At 41.5% G+C, this 20,277-nt stretch overlaps 1 protein-coding gene across 1 annotated transcript in view; it reads left to right on the forward strand.

The window, feature by feature from the left end:
- The first annotated feature begins 1,459 nt into the window (after positions 1 to 1,459).
- The window catches only part of ell (elongation factor RNA polymerase II), a 46,126-nt gene continuing 27,308 nt past the window's right edge, over positions 1,460 to 20,277 (forward strand). The window contains exons 1-2 of the mRNA XM_083767169.1: positions 1,460 to 1,604; positions 15,604 to 15,648. Coding sequence (XP_083623295.1) covers positions 1,470 to 1,604; positions 15,604 to 15,648 — 180 coding nt within the window. The 5' untranslated portion in view covers positions 1,460 to 1,469. The remainder of the gene's footprint in view (positions 1,605 to 15,603; positions 15,649 to 20,277) is intronic.

Genomic DNA, 20,277 nt, shown 5'->3' on the forward strand with positions numbered 1-20,277 from the left:
TGTCATTGATGTAATCCTACATGGCAATGCAAAATGGCCTGGAATAATTTTAAATCCTGCATGTTGTATATGAATATGTGCTAGTTAACATCTATCTATAAATGCACCATGTCTCTGTCTGTGTACGGCTGTAATGCACGTAGCTCAAGAACCGTTCGCCCCACCGACTTCAAGTTCGACACACGCGTTTCCCCCACAGGGAGTGCAGTGCCAGGTGTCGAGTCCGTTGGTTGTCCAGAACCGCCACAAAAGGCCTCTGCCGGGGCTCTGGACAAGGCCCCTGCCCAGGCTCCATATATGAAGCTGGCCTGTTCTGACATCACAACACTCCATATTTGGGCACGCCTGACACAGAACTCCATATATAGTATAAATAATATATGAAGGACACAGAGAGACAGGTACAGAAATGTCCATATGGCCATAAAAGGGGCACAGACAATGGGTGGAATCAACGGGTACAACGGGTAGGGCATGGATCTCCAACTTCCATTGTTACTGACTCGGTGCACTACAGCCATGCTAGTTTTTACAGATGGGGGAAAAAATTGACAAGTTTGTGCTGAAAATGGGGGAAGTAGGCCTACAGTTGGAGCTATGTCATATATTGCATCGTTATATGTTATAACAGGGTATAAAGCTTTTTTTTAATAGCCATTTTTTGGCAGTCACTGGGACAAATAGCAGCATTTTTTTTCTCATTATCAGGACTATTTAAATAGTAGCCTATACAGAAAAACTCAGATTTAAGATCTGTTTAATTCTCTCTCTCTGTCTTTCACTCACACACACACACACACACACACCACACACGTCACAAACAAACTCCATAAAATGTTCTGTTCATAATTCATCTCGTTATCTACTCTGGAACATGTTCTGTTTAATAGATTACGAACCGCCCCCCGTTTTAATCAGTTGGACATTCCCAAATTACTCGGACACTGACGTATCGCTGACGTAGTCCAGTGAGGCTGTGACGTAATGGTTCCCTCTACGCACCGCACCGCTAATGATTTCCCAATGTGTTTTCCTTAGATCCGTGGGAGAAAAGTTTATGTTGTATCATCCAAGTCTAGCCATTGGCGAGTCATTTAAATATTTAATTGTATGGCCTTTATGTTTTCACGCCTATACACATTTATAAGGGGGGGGGGGGGGGGGGGTTGCTGTGTAATAGCTTACATTCATATGTGAAGTGAACTGTCTGTGAACAGTCAATAAAATGAAGCTATGCCAAATGTATTGTAAATTATAATATTCCACATATCCATGTGGAATATTTACTGAAATGTGTCATTAAATGTGGTTTTGCGTGGCATTTAATGTTGCATGTATGCCTATCCTTGGTGACTTCACCACGCAGTGACCGTTAATTGAATATTCATTGAAAAGCTCCGGGAGTCCTCCTGCGTTTTTACAACAGAGAGTGCGTGCGCTGCGCGTGGTCGCTGGGAAATGGTAGCAAGATGGCGGCGTTGAAGGAGGAGCAGTGCTATGGACTGTCCTGTGGAAGAGTGAGCAACGGCAACAATGTCTCCGTCTTTCACGTCAAACTCACTGACAGCGCGCTGAAAGCGTTCGAGGGTTACCAGAGCAGCAAGGTAAAGCGGTGGTTTGAATTTAAACACTGACGTGTTTTTCATCTCTGCGTGCTGTCTGTTTGTCTCTGTGTGTGAGATCCGTTCAGGCAGCTGATGTGACAGGCAGTCAGTGTGAGGAGGTCCCCACCACCACCACCAGCCAGCCAGACTGTCTGTCTGTCGGTCTGTCTGTGGGTGCATAGGAACGTTACTCCGTCGCGCGACACAAATTAGCGCATTTTCGAGAGAAAGTAGTGTCGACGTATGTGCTCTCGATACTTTTTCAAGGTGTTTGTGTGTCATTTGTGTCGCGCGACGCTTGCTGAATGGCTCGCGCGGCCATGTACATGAAGGCTGATGAGCAGCTGTGGCTAGTTTGGTGGTGGTAGTAGTAGTAGTGTAGCAGTCTTGCCATGATATGATCCACATTTAATAGAGAGCCACAGCTTCATACTGTGGATAGTTATTATCGTTAAATCACAGCCAGGATCACAGACTTTACGGTTGTCAGAATTGTATAAACGTGCTCTTATGAGCGAGCTTCCTGCCAGTTATACTGAATAGAATTACCCTTAACACACTTAATTGCGTTGAGGCGAGTTCCCATAGCTCAACAGTTAGTTTACCACGAAGTTAGCCAAATTAGTTAACTGAAGTTACTATTATAGAGGGTTAATAGCGTGTACAACGTTTACATTTAGCGTTGGTTAACTTCAGTTTAGTGAGCTGTCAAAAAATCTATTAGACAGAACTTTAACTTAAATAACTGCACAAACTATAACTGTTAATGTTTTCTGAGTCTAACCATCTTCCCGAGTCACACTTAAACATTATGTGTCCTGCTGTCTTAAGGGAAAGCCTTTCCGAGAACCTGAACCAGCTAATGAAAGCTTAGTAAAGAATGCTGAAAAGTACCTATTAGTTACTATGTTGAAAGATGGCCATCATCCCTGTTCCCAACCCCCTCACAGCGACTTAAAGCACCATAGCTTGGGGCTTAGATACAGTGAGTGACAGTGCAACTAAAGTACATTTAACGACTTACAAGTTAATCATAATATATGCCTTCTTTTTCGTTAGTCATAATTGCGTTTAAAAGCAAGAATACCGGCATACAGCTTTCGCATTATTTCTGACATGAATCTGCTGTTGCTGGCTATAAGCTCCTTGTGTTGCTAACTAGCTAGTCTGGTGGCCATCTAACGTTTCAATTTCTATAAATATTTGACTGAGAAGAACTTGGCAGGCCAAGAGGACAGGGCGTTATCTCATTCTCCAGCTTCAGTGGCTGTGTACTACACTGATGAGAAGACAATAATGTTGTGAAAGGCAAATGTTTGACTGGAAGTTCTTGGTAGAATATTGATAATCACTTTTGAGACACCCAGAGTCATCCCTCCTCAACTCTTTGAGATATTGTTTGTTATTAATGTGAATTTCTCTAAGCTGCTTGCTCATTGCTCAAAGATCCTTTGCTCTTGAGGTGCAGTCTTGACCAACGTAATTAAAATTTCAAGTGTAGTATTCTCCTACATCTTCATCTTCCAAATTACAAGCTTTTATTTAAGATGGGCTAATTTAATGTAACAATTGGTATTGTTAGAATCAATAGGAACAAATGGATTCATTTCTTTGGATGGAGCACAAAGATGTGCACAGCCACATGGATTGGTAGTTTTGTATAGCTGTAATTATGTATAATGTAATATTTAATAACCTACTTTTATTATCCAGCCTTATTTTGAAGAATGCATTTATGAGTCGACATAGTGGTTGGTGTTTTGTCTTTTGATGTGAATTTGTCCACTGTCTTAATGTGTATATAATTTTAATCCACAAAACTAAATATTCAACATGCCTACTTGACTCAAATCACTGGGGATTAATGTTTCGTATGGTTTATGTAAACGCAAGAGACAGAGGGAAAAACTATTTTTTTGTCTTTATGGTTAAGAGTTGCATTTCTTTGGGATCTACCTCCTGTACAGACTTGCCTTGGTAAGAACTGAAGCTGTGTCACCCACTGTATTGTACTCAAGTCTTGGCTACATTTTTTCTTTTGTGAAATAGAAATCATTATGCCGCATTCACACAGGCAGATGTGAAGATACAGTACCATTCATTTTTAATGGAAGCCAGCATCATGAAAATGCAAAGATACATCCATCAAACGTTTGTAGCTGCTGCAAAGGCTACAACGGCTACAAAAAAAGTTGAGCTGGTTTTAACTTCAGCTACAAAGATACAAAGCTATAAATGCGCTGTGTAGCTTTGTATCTTTGTATCTTGTTACATGTTCGCTAGAAACAGACTATCTGACATATGAGTGACTGACTGTCTCAAACGATACAGAGACACCTCCCTGACAATAACGCAGAGACAGCTTGTTTATTTTTGGACCACAATGCTTACTGTATAATATGAAACGATTTTAAGATGACCCCATGTTATTCTCCATGGAGAAATTACTTCTGTGAACCAGGCAGAAGTAGGGGATGAGCGAGTGACGTCAGGACTTCGGCGCTCTATAGCAATCCATAGTTTACTACTTTACTTTGAGGTTATATACAGAGAAGGATGTGCTGTGGATTTTTTGAACTATTGGGTCTACAGTATGTTGTGCACCCTAATTGAAATAACCTCTTTAATGTAGGCCTAATTATTAATCAATGGTCATGCCCCTCAGATGACTCCCTCCAAGCAGACAGACTACTTAAGTGACTTGGATGTATTCACACTTACATCACACTTACATTAGACTAGTGTCCGGTTGGAACTTGAAGGTTCCCTGTTCGATCCTGTGCTCCCCCAGAGTTGGTAGAGCAAGGTGTCCTTGAGCAAAACGCTGAACCCTTAATTGCAGGTTGGTGCCTTGCATGGTTTCCTCCGCTATCGGTGTATGAATGGGTGAATGTAATGCCCAATGTATTGCCCAATCTATGTAAAGCGCTTTGGATAAAGGCGCTATATAAATTTACCATTTACCAAAATTGCCGCCATATGAATATGATTGATGGGTAAAGTTGAGACACGGAAAAGATGGAAGTGCAACAAACTTAATATGCAGTGATTGGTGATCTTTACCAAATAATGAATACAAGACAAATAATGAATCAAGGCCTGGCAGAGTGCTGAGTTCACTGTCTAGGTAGCTGAGGTATAGGCTGTTTCCCAACACGATAGCAGTGAGTTATAGAACACTACCACTTTGATAAATACATAGACCTGCTTGAAAAACAATTTGGACGGACCACATGCAAAGTTCTTCTTCTGAGCAAGGTCCAGTCAGTGACTGTGTCAAGTCAGATTGGTTTTAATTGATAACATATGGTGGCTTAACAATGTGGTGCAGATTGTTTTTTCCCCTGTCTGTCTGTCCGTCCGTCTGTCAGCACACAGATTTGAGTCATCTGTGTGTCTTTGAGCAGCTAATCTCTGGCACTGCTAGACCAATTGGTGTGAAACTATAATGGGTCACTGTTTTGGCCTATAACTCTTGGTCGTACAATCATGACACACAACTCCCCATATAGTACCGGCCATTTCTACCTGACAAGACTTTCTGCTGTTTTGCGGAGGTTTGTGAGTGGTGCAACCACTCCAAGGAACAGCTTTGTCCGTGTTCACCTACAGTATGTGTGTCTGTGACGTTAATGAGCATGATAATGAGTACCAGTAGGGGCGCTGTTGGGCGCGGTTGTGCCAGAAACGGAGAGAGAGAGTGCTGCACTGATTGCCTGCTAATGAGAGAGAGAGAGAGGAGAGGGGGGGGGGCACCACTCGGTTCACACAGGTGTGCTTTTTTCCTAATACACCATGTTGCTATGCCCCCCCCACTACTGACACACACAAGTAGGCCTGTGCTCAGAGGAGCACACTTTTCCAGTTATTTTAGAAAACCCTTTTCATTGTTCAGGCAGGGATGTACAGTCGTGTATAGCCTGAATGCTTTGGCCATGAGCTTTTTGTATTACGAGGCAACAATGGAATCTAACACCTAATTTTAGTAACTGATTCGGTTGAGTTGATATTGTTTGAAATATCCAGAAATGCTTACAAGTTTAAGTGGTGCCTTTTGTGTGTTTCTAATTATATTATTTTGTAATAGTAGTCCTCCTCAGGTAGTCAGACCTCAGTCAGCCCACTGTTCCCTGTATCGGACTCGACTGCCAACGTCAGCCAGTTCTCTGTTTGCACATCTCAGAGGAAGGACAGAGTGAACTGGAGCCCTGTCCGGGGGATTGGCAGACCGGAGGCTCGCTTACTTTTCTCTTTTTTTTTTTCCCTCTTTCCTTTTTTTTATATATTTTTACTTACTGGCTCTGACATAAGCAAGGAAATGAGTAAGGCTAGTTGAGCATCATCACACTCAAGGTTATGTGGAGCGTGGAGAAAAAGGCCTATGACTATATTTTTGTCTGAATAAGGATGGATGAGTACAGTAGTGTGTAGTACAGAGAGTGGGTTATACTGGCCAAAATGTAGATCTTTAGGATAAAAATGTTCATTTAGTATAGTTACAGTAGTACTATGGTTATGAATTTTTTTTCTCAAGAAGTAAACTATTTTGTGGTTGAAATACCATTTATTACAGAGGTTATTAAATTTGAAATGTACATACATTCACTTTCTATCAAAGCACGTGGCATCCTTGTTTTTTAATTAAGTGGCGTTAGATCCTGTACAGTGTGCACACTGTAATATACTGGTGACAGATGAGTTCTTAAGGTCCTTGCAGACTGGACACGGTTTTTGGAAAACCGGCAGAAAAGCGCAGCTCCAAAAAACGCAACAGTGTGCAAGGACCTTCATTGCTCCACAGTTGGATTTTAAACAGCTCTGGCCCTATGTCATGTTCTATCATAGGATGACATAATTATCATGTTATTATTGGATTGTGAGTATGGAGTGTGATATTTACATTCCTAATACAGTATGATCTCATTGTAGTGGTGGCACCCATGGCAGCCATGAGCTCAGCTCTGTGTAGACTTGACATTTGAGTAAGGTTTATATATATACGGTAAACGTAACTAATATCTGCATTACAATGTAATTGGTATGTATTGCACACTGTGGCTCTTGTGAGAAAACATGATTATGCTTTAAATCATTTGCTGAATTCGTAATTAACAAATTGTGTGTTAATGTGTGTCTATATATACACACACACACACACACACACACACACACACACACACACACACACACACACACACACACACACACACACACACACACACACGATCAAAAAGGCTTACTTATTTGAAGATTGATTATTTGAAGTGTTTGTGTAGTCTTGGAGTTAGTCAGAGCTTGCCTTGTAGGTCTCAGACGCTTTTGCTGCTGGACCAGAGATGGGGGAACTGATTCATATTGAATTGATTTGGCCCTCTGTCCCAATTAGCGTTACTTTTGCCTAACCAGGTTTTCGTCTGTCACTGACTGGAATTGTCTGTCTATGTGCAGACTCTGCAGAACACTCAACGTTGTGTGTTGCTCTCGATCTGCTAACTGAAATGATCTTCTTCTCTCTAAATTGGCACTTTGGCTAAAGTAGGGTTCTGTGTACCATTGCAATTCAGTTATCATTTTCTCAGCGACTACTAGGTGTTGCTCTATAGGCTGACGCTGTCCTAAGGAGGTCAGGTTACATGAAGTCAGTTTTGTTGTTACGCTTTGCTGTCAACTCCCCTGCCACTCGGCCCCTATGGGAATAGTAATAGTATGGGAAGTAATGGAGACTGGTGGGGATTTCGTTGCTTGACGTTGGTCAGCCTGTGCCATGGTTATTTAAGGAATGGTGACTCCTCTGTTTCTCCGGATTGAATGGGACACAGCAAAGAGATGACCACATCAACCAGCACCAAATATGACCGCAAATGTCACAGTGCTCCTCTGTCCTGTGCAGTAGATGTCACATCGGGCCCATGTTGACCTGGCATCACTGTGACTGAGTGCAGAGCAGCATTCCTGAACTGCCTTTTCTTTACCAGGTCTCATGTTGCTTAACGTAATCGGCTTAAGTCCAGAAACGCGTGCCTGTGGTTTTGTCCTATATTGGAAAAATATGGCTTCCTAAAAAGTTCAAACATAGAATGTGTAATTTCAGTGGCAGAGACACAAGCCTCAAACTCATCTACATTACGCTTCAGTAGTAGACTGTAAGCACTGTGAGAAAGATAACCAACTCTCTAATATGTTGGTGAGTTCCCAATAGCCTACTACAATATCCCCCAGTCCCAGGCTCCCAGCTCAGGACAAGGGACTGCTTTCTTTTATTGCACTCCCTGTCCATCTGTCAAAGATGCCAGGTGAGGTGGGTGTGGTCAGGCAGTGAAGTCAGGATTCACATGATGTGAGACAGCTCAAAATAATATAACCAAATGGACGCCTGTGTTTAATTAACTACAATAAGGACGTGTTATTTGTAATTTTGGAAATAATTGTAAAGAGCTCTCTGGATGCAGAGCATATATGTAAAAGTAATTTTCTGTCTTGCAATTCCTATTGTGCTACAGATATCTAATCTTCAGTACACAACATTGTATTTCTCATCATTTAATATTTACATTTAGATATTTTGTTCAATTGATTTATTTGGTTTTTATTGACATTTGATCAATGTGTCATCAATTGTTTAGAGAAGATTTTGTGTACCTGGCAGTTATTAGCCTACTGAGTCATTGTTTTCTGACAGCTCTACTCGGATCTCGGTAACAATTTCACAGGTCTTTCTCGGTTCGGGTCAGTCATTCTATTCTATAATCTCTGAACCAATCGGGTCTTGGAACAAATTTCACAGACCCATTAAGGTAGGCTACTAATAATCGCGTAATCACTTGCTCAGGAGACCTGGGTTCAAATCCAGGCACAGGAAAGTTCCATATAGTCCAGCCTTTTGCCTTACTTTGCTTTGACTCTTATCTCTCCAGGGCTGCTACCATGGCCCATCTAGTCATCACTTTCACATCTCTCAAGGGCTGCTACCATGGCCCATCTAGTCATCACTTTCACATCTCTCAAGGGCTGCTACCATGGCCCATCTAGTCATCACTTTCACATCTCTCAAGGGCTGCTACCATGGCCCATCTAGTCATCACTTTCACATCTCTCAAGGGCTGCTACCATGGCCCATCTAGTCATCACTTTCACATACTCTGCAAGGTATATATATATCTATGCTCTATGGAGTGTGGATTGTAAACGTTTTGTATCAGATCAGGCTCGTGTAAAACACATATGCGCACACACCTGTTATTGCAAATGTCGAGAGAGCACGGCCCCAGTCTGATCTGAAATGGTTCCTCCAACCCTGGAGCCTGGAACACCTCCTCACATGACGGTGATACAACAAAGCACCTGACAATTTCAGTTCTGTGACTGTCCATAGCATTTTAATTAGGCCCTATAACTATTCCTGCTTCATCCATTACAAGACAGGGTAGTAATCCTATGAAACTGCAAAATTTAGGTTATACAAATAGAATAGCAATATGCATGCACAGTTACAATTTTCATTGACATTTACCTGACACCCTTGGGAGGGTGGAGCAATTAAAAGTGTGTATGCATGCATTGCACAGTTATGCATTGAGCAGCAGGCAACACTTACAGCAGTAAACCCCATCTTCTATCAACAAACTCCCGCCATGTAACTAAATTGGCACACTTTTGCAATGTAGCATCCTGTCATCTGTGTATGGAGACTATGCTTGGATAAAGATGCAGTTAACTCGCACATATACAGTATATGAAATAACAGTGTATACTGTAGGTTATTCTTAAAATCACACCTGTGTGAAGTGAGGGGAGCTCTTATCATACATCATCTCATTCTGGCCAATCATAATTTGCGTCCTCACTTTTGTCATCAATGTGTGTTTACACACTTGTCTTCAATGTGTGTGTTTGCACAGACCCTCAAAGCTGGACATAGCCCTCAACAATTTGGAAATTTGGAGTCTGAAGTTCTTATAGGCCTAAATATTGCTTCAGTTCAAGACTATAACCATTGGTTCACATTTGCCAATTGGCTGCTTTTTCACATCGCTGCCACGTTCCAGCTGGTCCCCATTCTGTGGCTGTGTGTGTATGAACGTCCATGGCCTTGTCACCGAGCCATGGTAGGGAGCCACACTCTGTCCCTAAGGTTAGCAAGCTCTGTGGAACATTCTGGGCTCAGGTCCCAGAGAATAGTGACATGTCAGCAGCCCATTCAAATGAACAGGCTGAGTGTTGCACTATGTTAGCAGGGCTGGGTGGGTTGGGGGAAGGGGAGGGCACAGCACAGGGTGGGAGAGCTAAATTCGGTGCTGTTTTACATTGCAGCCGGTAGACTAGATCACAGTGCTCCATGAAAGGGCTGGTGTGGCTCGATAGGCTAGGAGAGTTCAGAGTTCATTTCTAAGTAAATCTAGCTGGCCTGACTTTGGTATCGTTTACACAAATGAAACTATAGTTTGCTGTCTCAACAATGTTTTGAAATGGTTTTTTGATAAGGTGAAGAGTTGTCTAATGAATCCTAAATTGTCTTGTCTCTTCGAATTCATGTACACCCAACATCACGTTAGCCAGGGCAGAGGTGGCAGTGTCTTGATTAGGATCTCATCTCAGCAGAGAGCAGTTTATACTTGAGAGGAGCAACAAAGATGGTAGCCTCAGTTGTAGTGGTTAAAACTGTGATGTCTACCATGCTTTTATGAATGTTGGTCGTTTGTTTCCACATTCCTGACCATCTAGTCAGTCAAATGGGAAACTGCCAAGGTTTGTCTCATTCATTGAGCTTGCTCTATGTCACTCTTCATTTCCCATTACTGTATTCAACTCTGTCTGCCAGATGAAAAATGAGCTAGGTTTGGCTACTTTCTGGATGTATTAAACCCGCCCATCTCAAACCACCCAGCTTCACACACAGACAATCTCATACTGTAAATGGGTTTAGTTGAATACATGTAACATTTAAATTATTCCTTTTGACAGAATTCCACCAGAAATACCAACCATGAATTTGTTTTCTGTACTCCGACAGTTTAGAAATGCATGAATGACTACATGAAGTGGTCTCACACATTTGTGTGTAGTGTCAATACTTCAAAACTGTGCCAGGGATCCCAGGGGGTCATAAGAAGATCCTGGCAAAATAAGTACAGAAATAATTGACCATCTGTCTTTCAAGTGTGAGTCAGTAAAAGAGAATAGGCAATCAACATTGACTGCTACTCTTTAAGATTGATTATTATTTGGTCTGGCCTCTAGGCCTCCTGTAGTTAATCATCACGTCAATGTTGTGGTCTGAAAGGAGAATCATTGGTGGGTGTAAAGGTATCTCTTTCAGTGCTGGGTGTCTGTCTTGGTATTAAATACCCACTCTTGCCAATATTGTGTTTTTGACTTTTTGTGTTTTTGATAAACCCTAGTCTAGTGGCTGCTTGCTCTTGTTTATAAAGCATTCATATGGATTGTTACCACCACCAGCAGGGTTTCAGAACAGCAGTCACTGAAAACTGGTTTCAGTGAGCGCTCACTGGTCACGGTCCAGACTCCGGAGTGCTCACTGAATGCACTTATTGAGTGAGTGCAACCTCTGATTTGACAACAGGCCAACATGGCTGTCCTACATTGGTCTGTTGTCCAATCAGAGGCTGAGTAAAGATAAGATATGCATTTTTGTTCACACCAGGTTTTTATGCTAGTCTTTGATGAGGCTTTGATTGGCGTGTGGTGCATGACATCACACATCTTGTTTGTGTACCCTGTGTCAAACCAGTTGTCAATGAGTGGTGATGTGAAAACATAAGTTTGGGTTGTAAAAATCCATATGAATGCTTTAGAGCAGGGGTTCCCAAACTGGTGCGTGCACGCAAAGACCAAGTTATATTGTATTAACACAGCAGGCTACTCACCATACAAATTGGACAAAATAATTGTATACACACACGGACAAAATATTTGTGCACCCACATATCATTTACAATTTAGGCATTTAGCCGACGCTCCTAATCCAAAGCGATTTACAGTAATCAAGGAAAACGCAAGGCAATACATCAAATGCATAGCACTAGTAATCTAGGATCATAGGTAAACCAAGAATAACCTATTGTCAGTCTAAACCGTATAATATCAGAACATTTATAATCTGTACAATCTATACACAGTGACACTATTGGGATGCCAGCAGGTCTACAAATGAACCTGACATACACATAGACAGACCTGCTAAATGTAAGGTGCAACTGGTGCAACTGATGAATATAAAACTGCTATAGTATATACTGTAAATGCAGTCCACTTGCCATTTACTGTACCTTGTGTTTTATTTATGCTTCATCTACCCTGACCTTTATCATCAGATTCTTGTTCACGCCTGACTTCCTGACGCATCAACGAGGAAGAAAAGCCAACGTGACTTCCTCTTTTGCCTTTCAAAGTAGTCTAGTATGATCTTCTTTATATAGTGCCTAATAAAGCTGCTGCTTACTGTCACTCAGTATATCATCAAAACCACAGCCTTTAGAGTTCGACACCACCACATTGTTTTGTTTTGACTCGACCTGTGGTGCATTTTGTGAAAGGCCACAACCACAGCCTCACAGGCTTTTGCAATCACATTGGTTTATAGCAACCGCTTAATCTGTCAGATTGTGCTGGGAATATACTGCAGATATAAATACATACACCTTAAATTACTAGTAATGTTAGATATTTATATTCAAAGTGTATTCTCTCACACACACACACACACACACACACACACACACACACACACACACACACACACACACACACGAAACATTAAAAATGGCTGAAAGAGGCAAACGTCTATGGTCCGGGCAACAGATTTATGGACTGGAGTAGAGTTAGCTGGATATATGCAGAATTGCCTCCCAATATGGCCTACAGTATGCAATATATCACCTTTTAAATATTAGACTTTGACCTTCTACAATAGATGGTACCCTCATGCCATTGGGTTCATATTGCACAGACAACTGGGGCTATCCCCTGTCATTGTAAAAAGTGATGCACGGCATCACTCTAGCTGAGCATGGATGTCAAGCAAGCAGTGAAGCATCCTATTGAATATGGTTGGGTTGTCTTCATTGACTCGTCATATTCAGCTGTTATGGTTAGACAGTGTGCATGATGCATGTACAGTATATAAGTGCCGCTGCTTTTGCAATTCTTTGGTCATTCCATTATAGGCAAAAGTGTGAGCTTGTATGGATATTTTCATTATTATGACACTGTTGTACAATAAAGTATAACATAGGCCTTAAGTGGTTAAGCAGACTAATCAATGTAGTTGATTATGAAACTAGAAAAAGTGCTCCTTGTAGTTGTAGCACAGTTCTCCACCAGTTCAGGTGTGCATTGTTTGGTATTGTGTAATAAGTAGTACTTAACCCATTTTGGGCGGGAACCCCTTTTGGTGTTAGCATTATGTTATGCTTTAGCTATTGAAAAATAGCAGATCTAGTTCTGCTATTTTTGAAAAATCGAAGAACGACTGACACAGAAACATAGCTTTTTCAGAACACTGTCAGGATGTAGAAGACATTTTTAGAATCTGATCTCAGGTCAGAATGGGTTAATAGCCAATAGACAATGACTTACAGTAGATGGAACTTGCAGTGCTGTGTGTTGTAGGTAGGTAGGTAGAGGATTTATTATGACAGGATCACAAAACGGCACAAGGATGCTGCATGCGTTGCTGCATGATTTGAGGCATTTTGTTAAAAACGGGCCACATCTGCAAACCTTTGATGTAAATCTTAGCCAACCAGATTAAAATCAAAACATTCGGAGAGAACTGTCTTGATCACATGTCTATAAAGATCATGTGTACCGGGGAGCACAGTGGTGTAGTCATTACCGCTGTCGGCTAGAAGTTCCCGGGTTCGATTCCCGCCCACTGGGCACTGGGGTGTGTGTTCTCTCGTCATTAGCTCCCATGCCCTGGGTGGGGTTGGCAAAAGGGCCTTTCTGTGTGGAGTTTTATTGTATTCTAGTTGTTAGTTGTATATTATACTGTGTAGTTGCAGCCCTAAGAGGAAACACTTAATGATATAGTTAGGTTGTCTAGACATATTCATTGGTCGTTTTGGCTGGACAGAGTGTGCATGCATGTACAAACCTACTGCCAACTAATTACAGTATCTCTCTTGCACCTTTTCAAGTTTAGCTATTGATTGATACAGCCTGAAAATGGACATAGAATTGATTCTGTTCCATTACAGTATGTAATATTTTGAGTTGTTTGCCTTGCTCTCACACAGTAGATGCAGTTAACTTTTACATTTTATTCTCCCCACTTTAAAATACTGTGGTAATGTTACCACTCTGGCTTTTGTATGCACCACAGACATTTTTTAAGTTGCTTAGTTCAATATTTATTGAATTATTTGACTATTTACATTCATTTTAGCATACATTAGCAGACCCCCTACCCATTGTAACTTCACTCTAGTCTACTCTAGTCTACTAATATTGAAGTTTTCTTACCCCTGGTTCTGGTGACTGACATTACTTTTCTCAATTACTTTTTTCCATTTAGGATTTTTTTTATTTCTTCATTAAAAAGCCATACAGTTTGGACAAAAGTATTGTATACAGTTAAAAATGACATGATAGAGCTTTAATGTTTTCATATAGGTGCACCAGGCACAGCATATATGACACACACACACACACACACACACACACACACACACACACACACACACACACACACACACACACACACACGCAATATTTGTTTATAGTTGACAAGCAAATGAGAAGCAGTGTTATGTTGACTCGATGATGATGATGTGAATAATATTTATTTACTTGGATGATATCTTATTTCTGTGGATATTCTGACCTTTTTTTGTATACACGTTTACCACCTGCACATTATGCAATATGTCAGTGCTGTTCTGTGTCAGAAAACGGAATAAAAAGGTCCATGCTTTGAGGCCTTGCCCCAGGCCATGACCATGCAGAGACCACAGAAAGTTGGCCGTATTCCTATTGACCGTATTGTTCTGTGGTCCCTCACAAGTCGGCCAGACTTGCAGTATGTGAGTCTCATCTGGGAGCTACTAACGGCTAAAAATATTTTAAAAATGTCAGCACTGCGAGTGCCACGTTTTGGGTTGGATGGCTGTGCACCAACACACGCATTTACTGCCCAGTAACTGTGTTTTTCTATGGATTTATACAGAGTCTGTCTTCTGTCTTGCTCTGTGCCAGCCTATACAGGAGTAGGTAATGTGATAACTGGCCTATGCTGGGAAGACAACTTATTGGTTTCTTTGCATTTCTGTCCCATAGCACTATGTAGGCGATAATTTAATGGGTGAAAGGAAGGCAAGGGTCAGGGATCTGAAAGGGAGACCAACCTATCTTGGTGGAGCAATGGATCTTAGCAGTGGTCTTGGCCGCTCCAACTGTATCATGGGAGCTCTAAAATAAGGCAATCGATCTCTGCAGACTTTGAGTTACGCTAATGTAAATTTCAGATATTCCTCGCTAGGCTTTCAATATTAAAGAGGTACAAGATGAATTCATCTAGGAAGATTGTAAAAGTTACCCTTATGGGTCCTGTGTACATATAGTGTAGTAATTGCTATGTGATCAAATGTGATATGATTTACCCTGTGGTTTTCCTCTTGTCTGACTGTTCTTATTGTAACAATATTAGGCACAGTAAAAGGAGCGTGTCTGCTTTCCCATGAGAAAAAGAGATGCTGGGTGGATTGATTTGACCCATTGTAAAGTCATAAACTACAGTAATGCACACATAAGCTAAGATATAAACCTAGAGAAATAATATGCTGTGGTTTAGTCTCGGCACAAATCATAACTGAAGCTTGAGCAGGTAAACTGCTGCTTTTATGCATATCTGTTGTTGTTTTAAAGTAGTTTAGCCAAGGGCTAACCAAGAATCCTTTCCATGGCATTTATTCAATCCAAACAAAGTGTTCAAATATCTTTGTGTAAATAAAATAGTAATGGTCTTATTCTTCTCTTCCAGGGCCTGTCGTCACAGCCGTTGATTCGATTTACTGGAAACCAAGGGGTAAGGTCATTGTTTTCTGTCTGTCGCCTTCTCTTTGTCAGCATAGTGTCATTGACGCAAAGTAGATTAGAAATCATGAGAAATTAGTGAGAAGAAATGCTTTCAATTTGAAAATGTTATTGTGCAGAGCTATTTGATTGATCGAATACTTTATTAGACTAAAATGCAAATGAGTACCGTTACCCAAATTACCCAAGATTCTCTGTGTCCCTCCCTGCTCAGTCGTGCTGGTGACACGACACTCCATCTTTAGCCAAATTACAATAACCAAAATCTTGGCCACTAGCTCACACACTCGATCACTCCAGCATGGCAGTGTTACGGTGAAATTGGTGACCTGCCAAAATATGTGATCATTTTGTAGACTTCACACAACTTACATGGAAGTCTTTAATTACGTGGCCTAAATGCTGCTTGGTTGAACTCTGCTAGTAAACAAACTGAAACGATTTACATTTGGACGCTGACATGTGATTGTCTACTTACTACACGATTGTCACATATTTCAGCAGGTCACCAATTTCACCGTAACACCACCATGCTAGAGTGACGTGGCTGAGATTTTGGGTATTGGAATTTGACTCTTGTCTGAAAGGGCTTTGTGGGAACTAGCAGTGAATGATGCTTTGGTCAGCTCCATACCCAGTGTTGCCCGTGCCTGTCTGCTTGTGCACTGTGCAGTGCGCGGTCATTAACTTTTACACAGACACACATCGGTCTTGTTAATAGTACACAGTTAAGTTTGTTTGTTTCATGGAAAAATATCACTTGTTATAACCCCTTTAATTTAACTGAGTGTACAAATGTAACCAAATGGACCTGTGTCTCGCACCCGACACAAGACACTTGTTACAATGACACGCAAATGTCCTACAATGTTTCCGCATGGCTGGTTACCCTCCCTGATTACACTTGTGTGTAAGTCATCGTTTTATATGTTCTTCTTACCATTGAAGATTGTCAATGTAGACTACTGCATCTTCATGATCTGGAGTTCCCAAAGAGAAATGTAGTTTCACTCGACGTCCGACGAGGGCATGCTGTGATTAGCCAGTAGACTCTTTGATTGACAGTTCTGCCTTGGTGTGACGACCAGTGTGATTGAGCACGGGTGGCCCCCTTCCTGAATTCAGCCAATCGCAAGTAGGTAGGGGCAGTGCTAGAATTATCAGATCTACACTCAGCACAACGCATTGTGAGCTTCTAGGTCTGCTATCTGCACCGTGTGTGTGTGTGTGTGTGTGTGTGTGTGTGTGTGTGTGTGTGTGTGTGTGTGTGTGTGTGTGTGTGTGTGTGTGTGTGTGTGTGTGTGTGTGTGTGTGTGTGTGTGTGTGTGTGTGTGCTATCGCGCCGGTTCAGTCTCTATCCTTCTTATTATACTCTATGGCCTGGAAACAGTACAGAGGCATGGTATAGAGTTCTTGAAGAAAGGAGGAGAAACAAGCACTCAGTTGAGTAGTTCAAAGTAATAGAGTGACGGTTGCATGGTTCAGGTAGATGCAGTCCATAGAAATGAATACCGGCACTCACGTTATATCCAATAGGATTCTTGTTTATTTTTCAATTTCCCCCCACAGCAAGCAACATACGGCCGTTTCCACCCGGAGGCCTTCCTCAGCGTAAATCTGAACAATATGGCGTCAGCGTCACTTAAAGTGTCTGTCCAGCCTTCCACCCTTCTCCCCATATAACAACCTGCAGGCTTTTATACCAAGCTGCAACTAATGAGCTTGGACTGCTCCATTCACAGGAAAGGGGTATATTCAAACTCTAAAACATACAATAAATACATGAAGCCATATCATATCACACTCTTAAGAACAATAATGAATCTTTATCCATTTTCACACTATACTACAACATAAATAGCAAAATAAATGGCAAAAGCACATCCAAACCCGCTTATGACTATGGTCCAGCCCAATCTACTGACACACACACACACACACACACACACACACCCAGTACTGTTAAGCATTTCAAACTCAACAATATTACACACATCACACTTAATATTAAACAAAATTAAAGTGCCGTGCAAAAATCTAAAGTGTCAATGCTGTGCAAATGTCATTCAATAAATAAAGGTGCAAACAGAGTAACCTCTCTCTGTTACGACACATAAGGTTAGACAAGCCTCTCGTGTCACAATGGCTGAGTCATAGTGACATGAGTGTGACGACGTGGCCTGCTGGCCGGTCCTCCCTTAAGCCAACTTTAATATAATAAGATATATATTTATATTAACATACGGTACACACACACACGTCGCACGCACACAGACTCGCGCGCATGTGTGCACAAACAGACGTATAGGCCTTAAGCCTGGCAGACCAAGTGAGTCCTACTAGTTTTTATCTGCTGCAGCGACCACTGACTGGATTAGATTTCCTCTCGTTCTGGCAGCCATGTCCGTGACTGCAATTACATCTGCACAGATCTGGAAGAGGACACACAGCTCTACTGGCCTGGAGTTATCCTACCAGACAGAGTGGAGTGCTCACATGCGCACACACAGGGCATGCACGCACGTGGCAGGGCGCTGCTTGTCCACTTCTGTAAGGAGCTCACATCTAAACACTATTTGTATTGTGTATCGTCTCAACCAAGGGGACGGGGTACTTCTAGTTGGTTTCTCTGCTTATATTTAAGTATAGCGATTGTTTGCATCAGACAGTGGACAAGCAGGATTGTCTATTTAAACTGCCAAACTAGTTATAAGCTTGATCTAAATATTTGTTTGGGTAACAAAAATTTACATTCTTTTAGGAATAATGTATCTAAGATTTCCTATTTTGTTTGTTGTGGTGTGGATATAGGCCTAACAGGAATCGACTAATGATTCCCGAGCGCAGTGCACGCTGCGGCTCACCGCTCCAAGAGATGGGTCAAATGCGGAGAACAAAAACAAACCTAGTTGTGGTTCTTTCAAATTAACTCAACACTAATAGGGGGATTTTCTGTTTCACCACTGGCCATATGTATGTCAGCATGGAAACAGACACCTATTCAAATAGACACCTATGCAAAAGAGTCCAAATATGAACATTGGGAGTTCCTTCTGATGTGGAGTGTGGACTGTGGACAGACACACAAGGTTTAACAGGGGACTGTTAAATTGCATCCTAATCCATAATTGCTTTACATTCTAACCCAGTGGTGTCAAACTATAAACTATCAAAATTTGCCCCAGTTAATTCTTTGAAGCCGTCACACCGCCGGTGACGGTCCAGTCATGTATAAAATATGATAAACGCAATCGCATTGTATAATTAAATGTATACATCTTGGTTGAATACTTGATTCTGATTGGCATCACACACAATGTGATTTACATCTAAACTTTGCTCTCAAGAATGTATTTGAAAACATTCGAAGTGAGAACTAGACGATGCAGTTATCGAAAATTGATTCTACTAGCCCTTACCCGTTGTGAGATATTGCCCCCCCCCCCCCCCCCCGCATGTTAGATTGGAAAAAGGGCTTCGTTAAGACCTCCATATTATTATGGTCAATGCCTGTGTGAAAAGTGGGAGCGATTGGTGCAGGCAGTGAGGAGCTACGGCAGTTACAGTGACACACATTCATTCATTCAGACAGACAGACATTGGCTTAATTATAGTATGATTTGATCAACACTAACTTGTTTTTGGAAGCGACCATGTTGATGGTCAGCGCAACACTCATGGAATACATTCATTGCTGTGAGGAAATACCTCGTTTTGTTGTTTTGTTTTGGATCAATGTATTCATTTATGTAATAAGAAGGATAATAAACGGGTCGGCGGTCATTGGGCCTATCGAGAAATGAAATTCCTTCAGGATGATTAAACACCTCGACTTCGTCTCTGTGTTTTAGACATCCTAGCTGTCAGGGGTTTATTTCTCGATAATGACCGCCGACCCGTTTAGCGTAGGCTTACGTGCCTTTCTAATATTGGCTATTCATTCACGTGATTCACAACACAATGGTGGCTATAGATGTCCCAACAATCCTAGCAGTAACTTCTATTGTTTCAATTTATGTCTAGCAATGCCTTTTCCACATAGCAGAAATTGTATTGTCATACAAACGTAAATGTACTTTTAAAACCACATACAATGTAGATACTTTTACCCATAATAAATCTATGAATGTCGCTGACACACCGTTTTCCAAAAGCCCGCAATGGAGGCGGCTGGACGTCAACTTGACGTTGTGACGCAACACACCTGGTGGAGCCGCGGCCTTAGCTGTGTGAAAGAGACCAGTGTAGTGATATTTATAAATGTCACCCAATGTGACTTAACATTACTGTATGTATATTTTATTTTTACATGCACATAACGAGCTAGGTCTTGACTAGATCAAAGGTGGAGGGATTGGGATGTTCCCAGTGTGCATGCTGCAAATCTTTTGGGGTGGTCCCTGCTGTTCTGCCCCGACAGTTTTCACACTTAATTGCAATTTGTATAAACTCACTCAGATTCTGTCGTGTATGATGAAGGAGCCATGAATATCCAATGAAAAGTGTAAAGATAAAAAAACGATAAATACTCTTACACTTGCTTAACAAGTCTCCTCCTCAGCCCTCACGCAGTTCTCTTCTCCGTCTCACCAGATAACTATGTATACTGAAATATAGTATT

This window comes from Protomyctophum parallelum, assembly GCF_964188405.1.
Source record: "Protomyctophum parallelum genome assembly, chromosome: 6".
Lineage (NCBI taxonomy): Eukaryota > Metazoa > Chordata > Actinopteri > Myctophiformes > Myctophidae > Protomyctophum > Protomyctophum parallelum.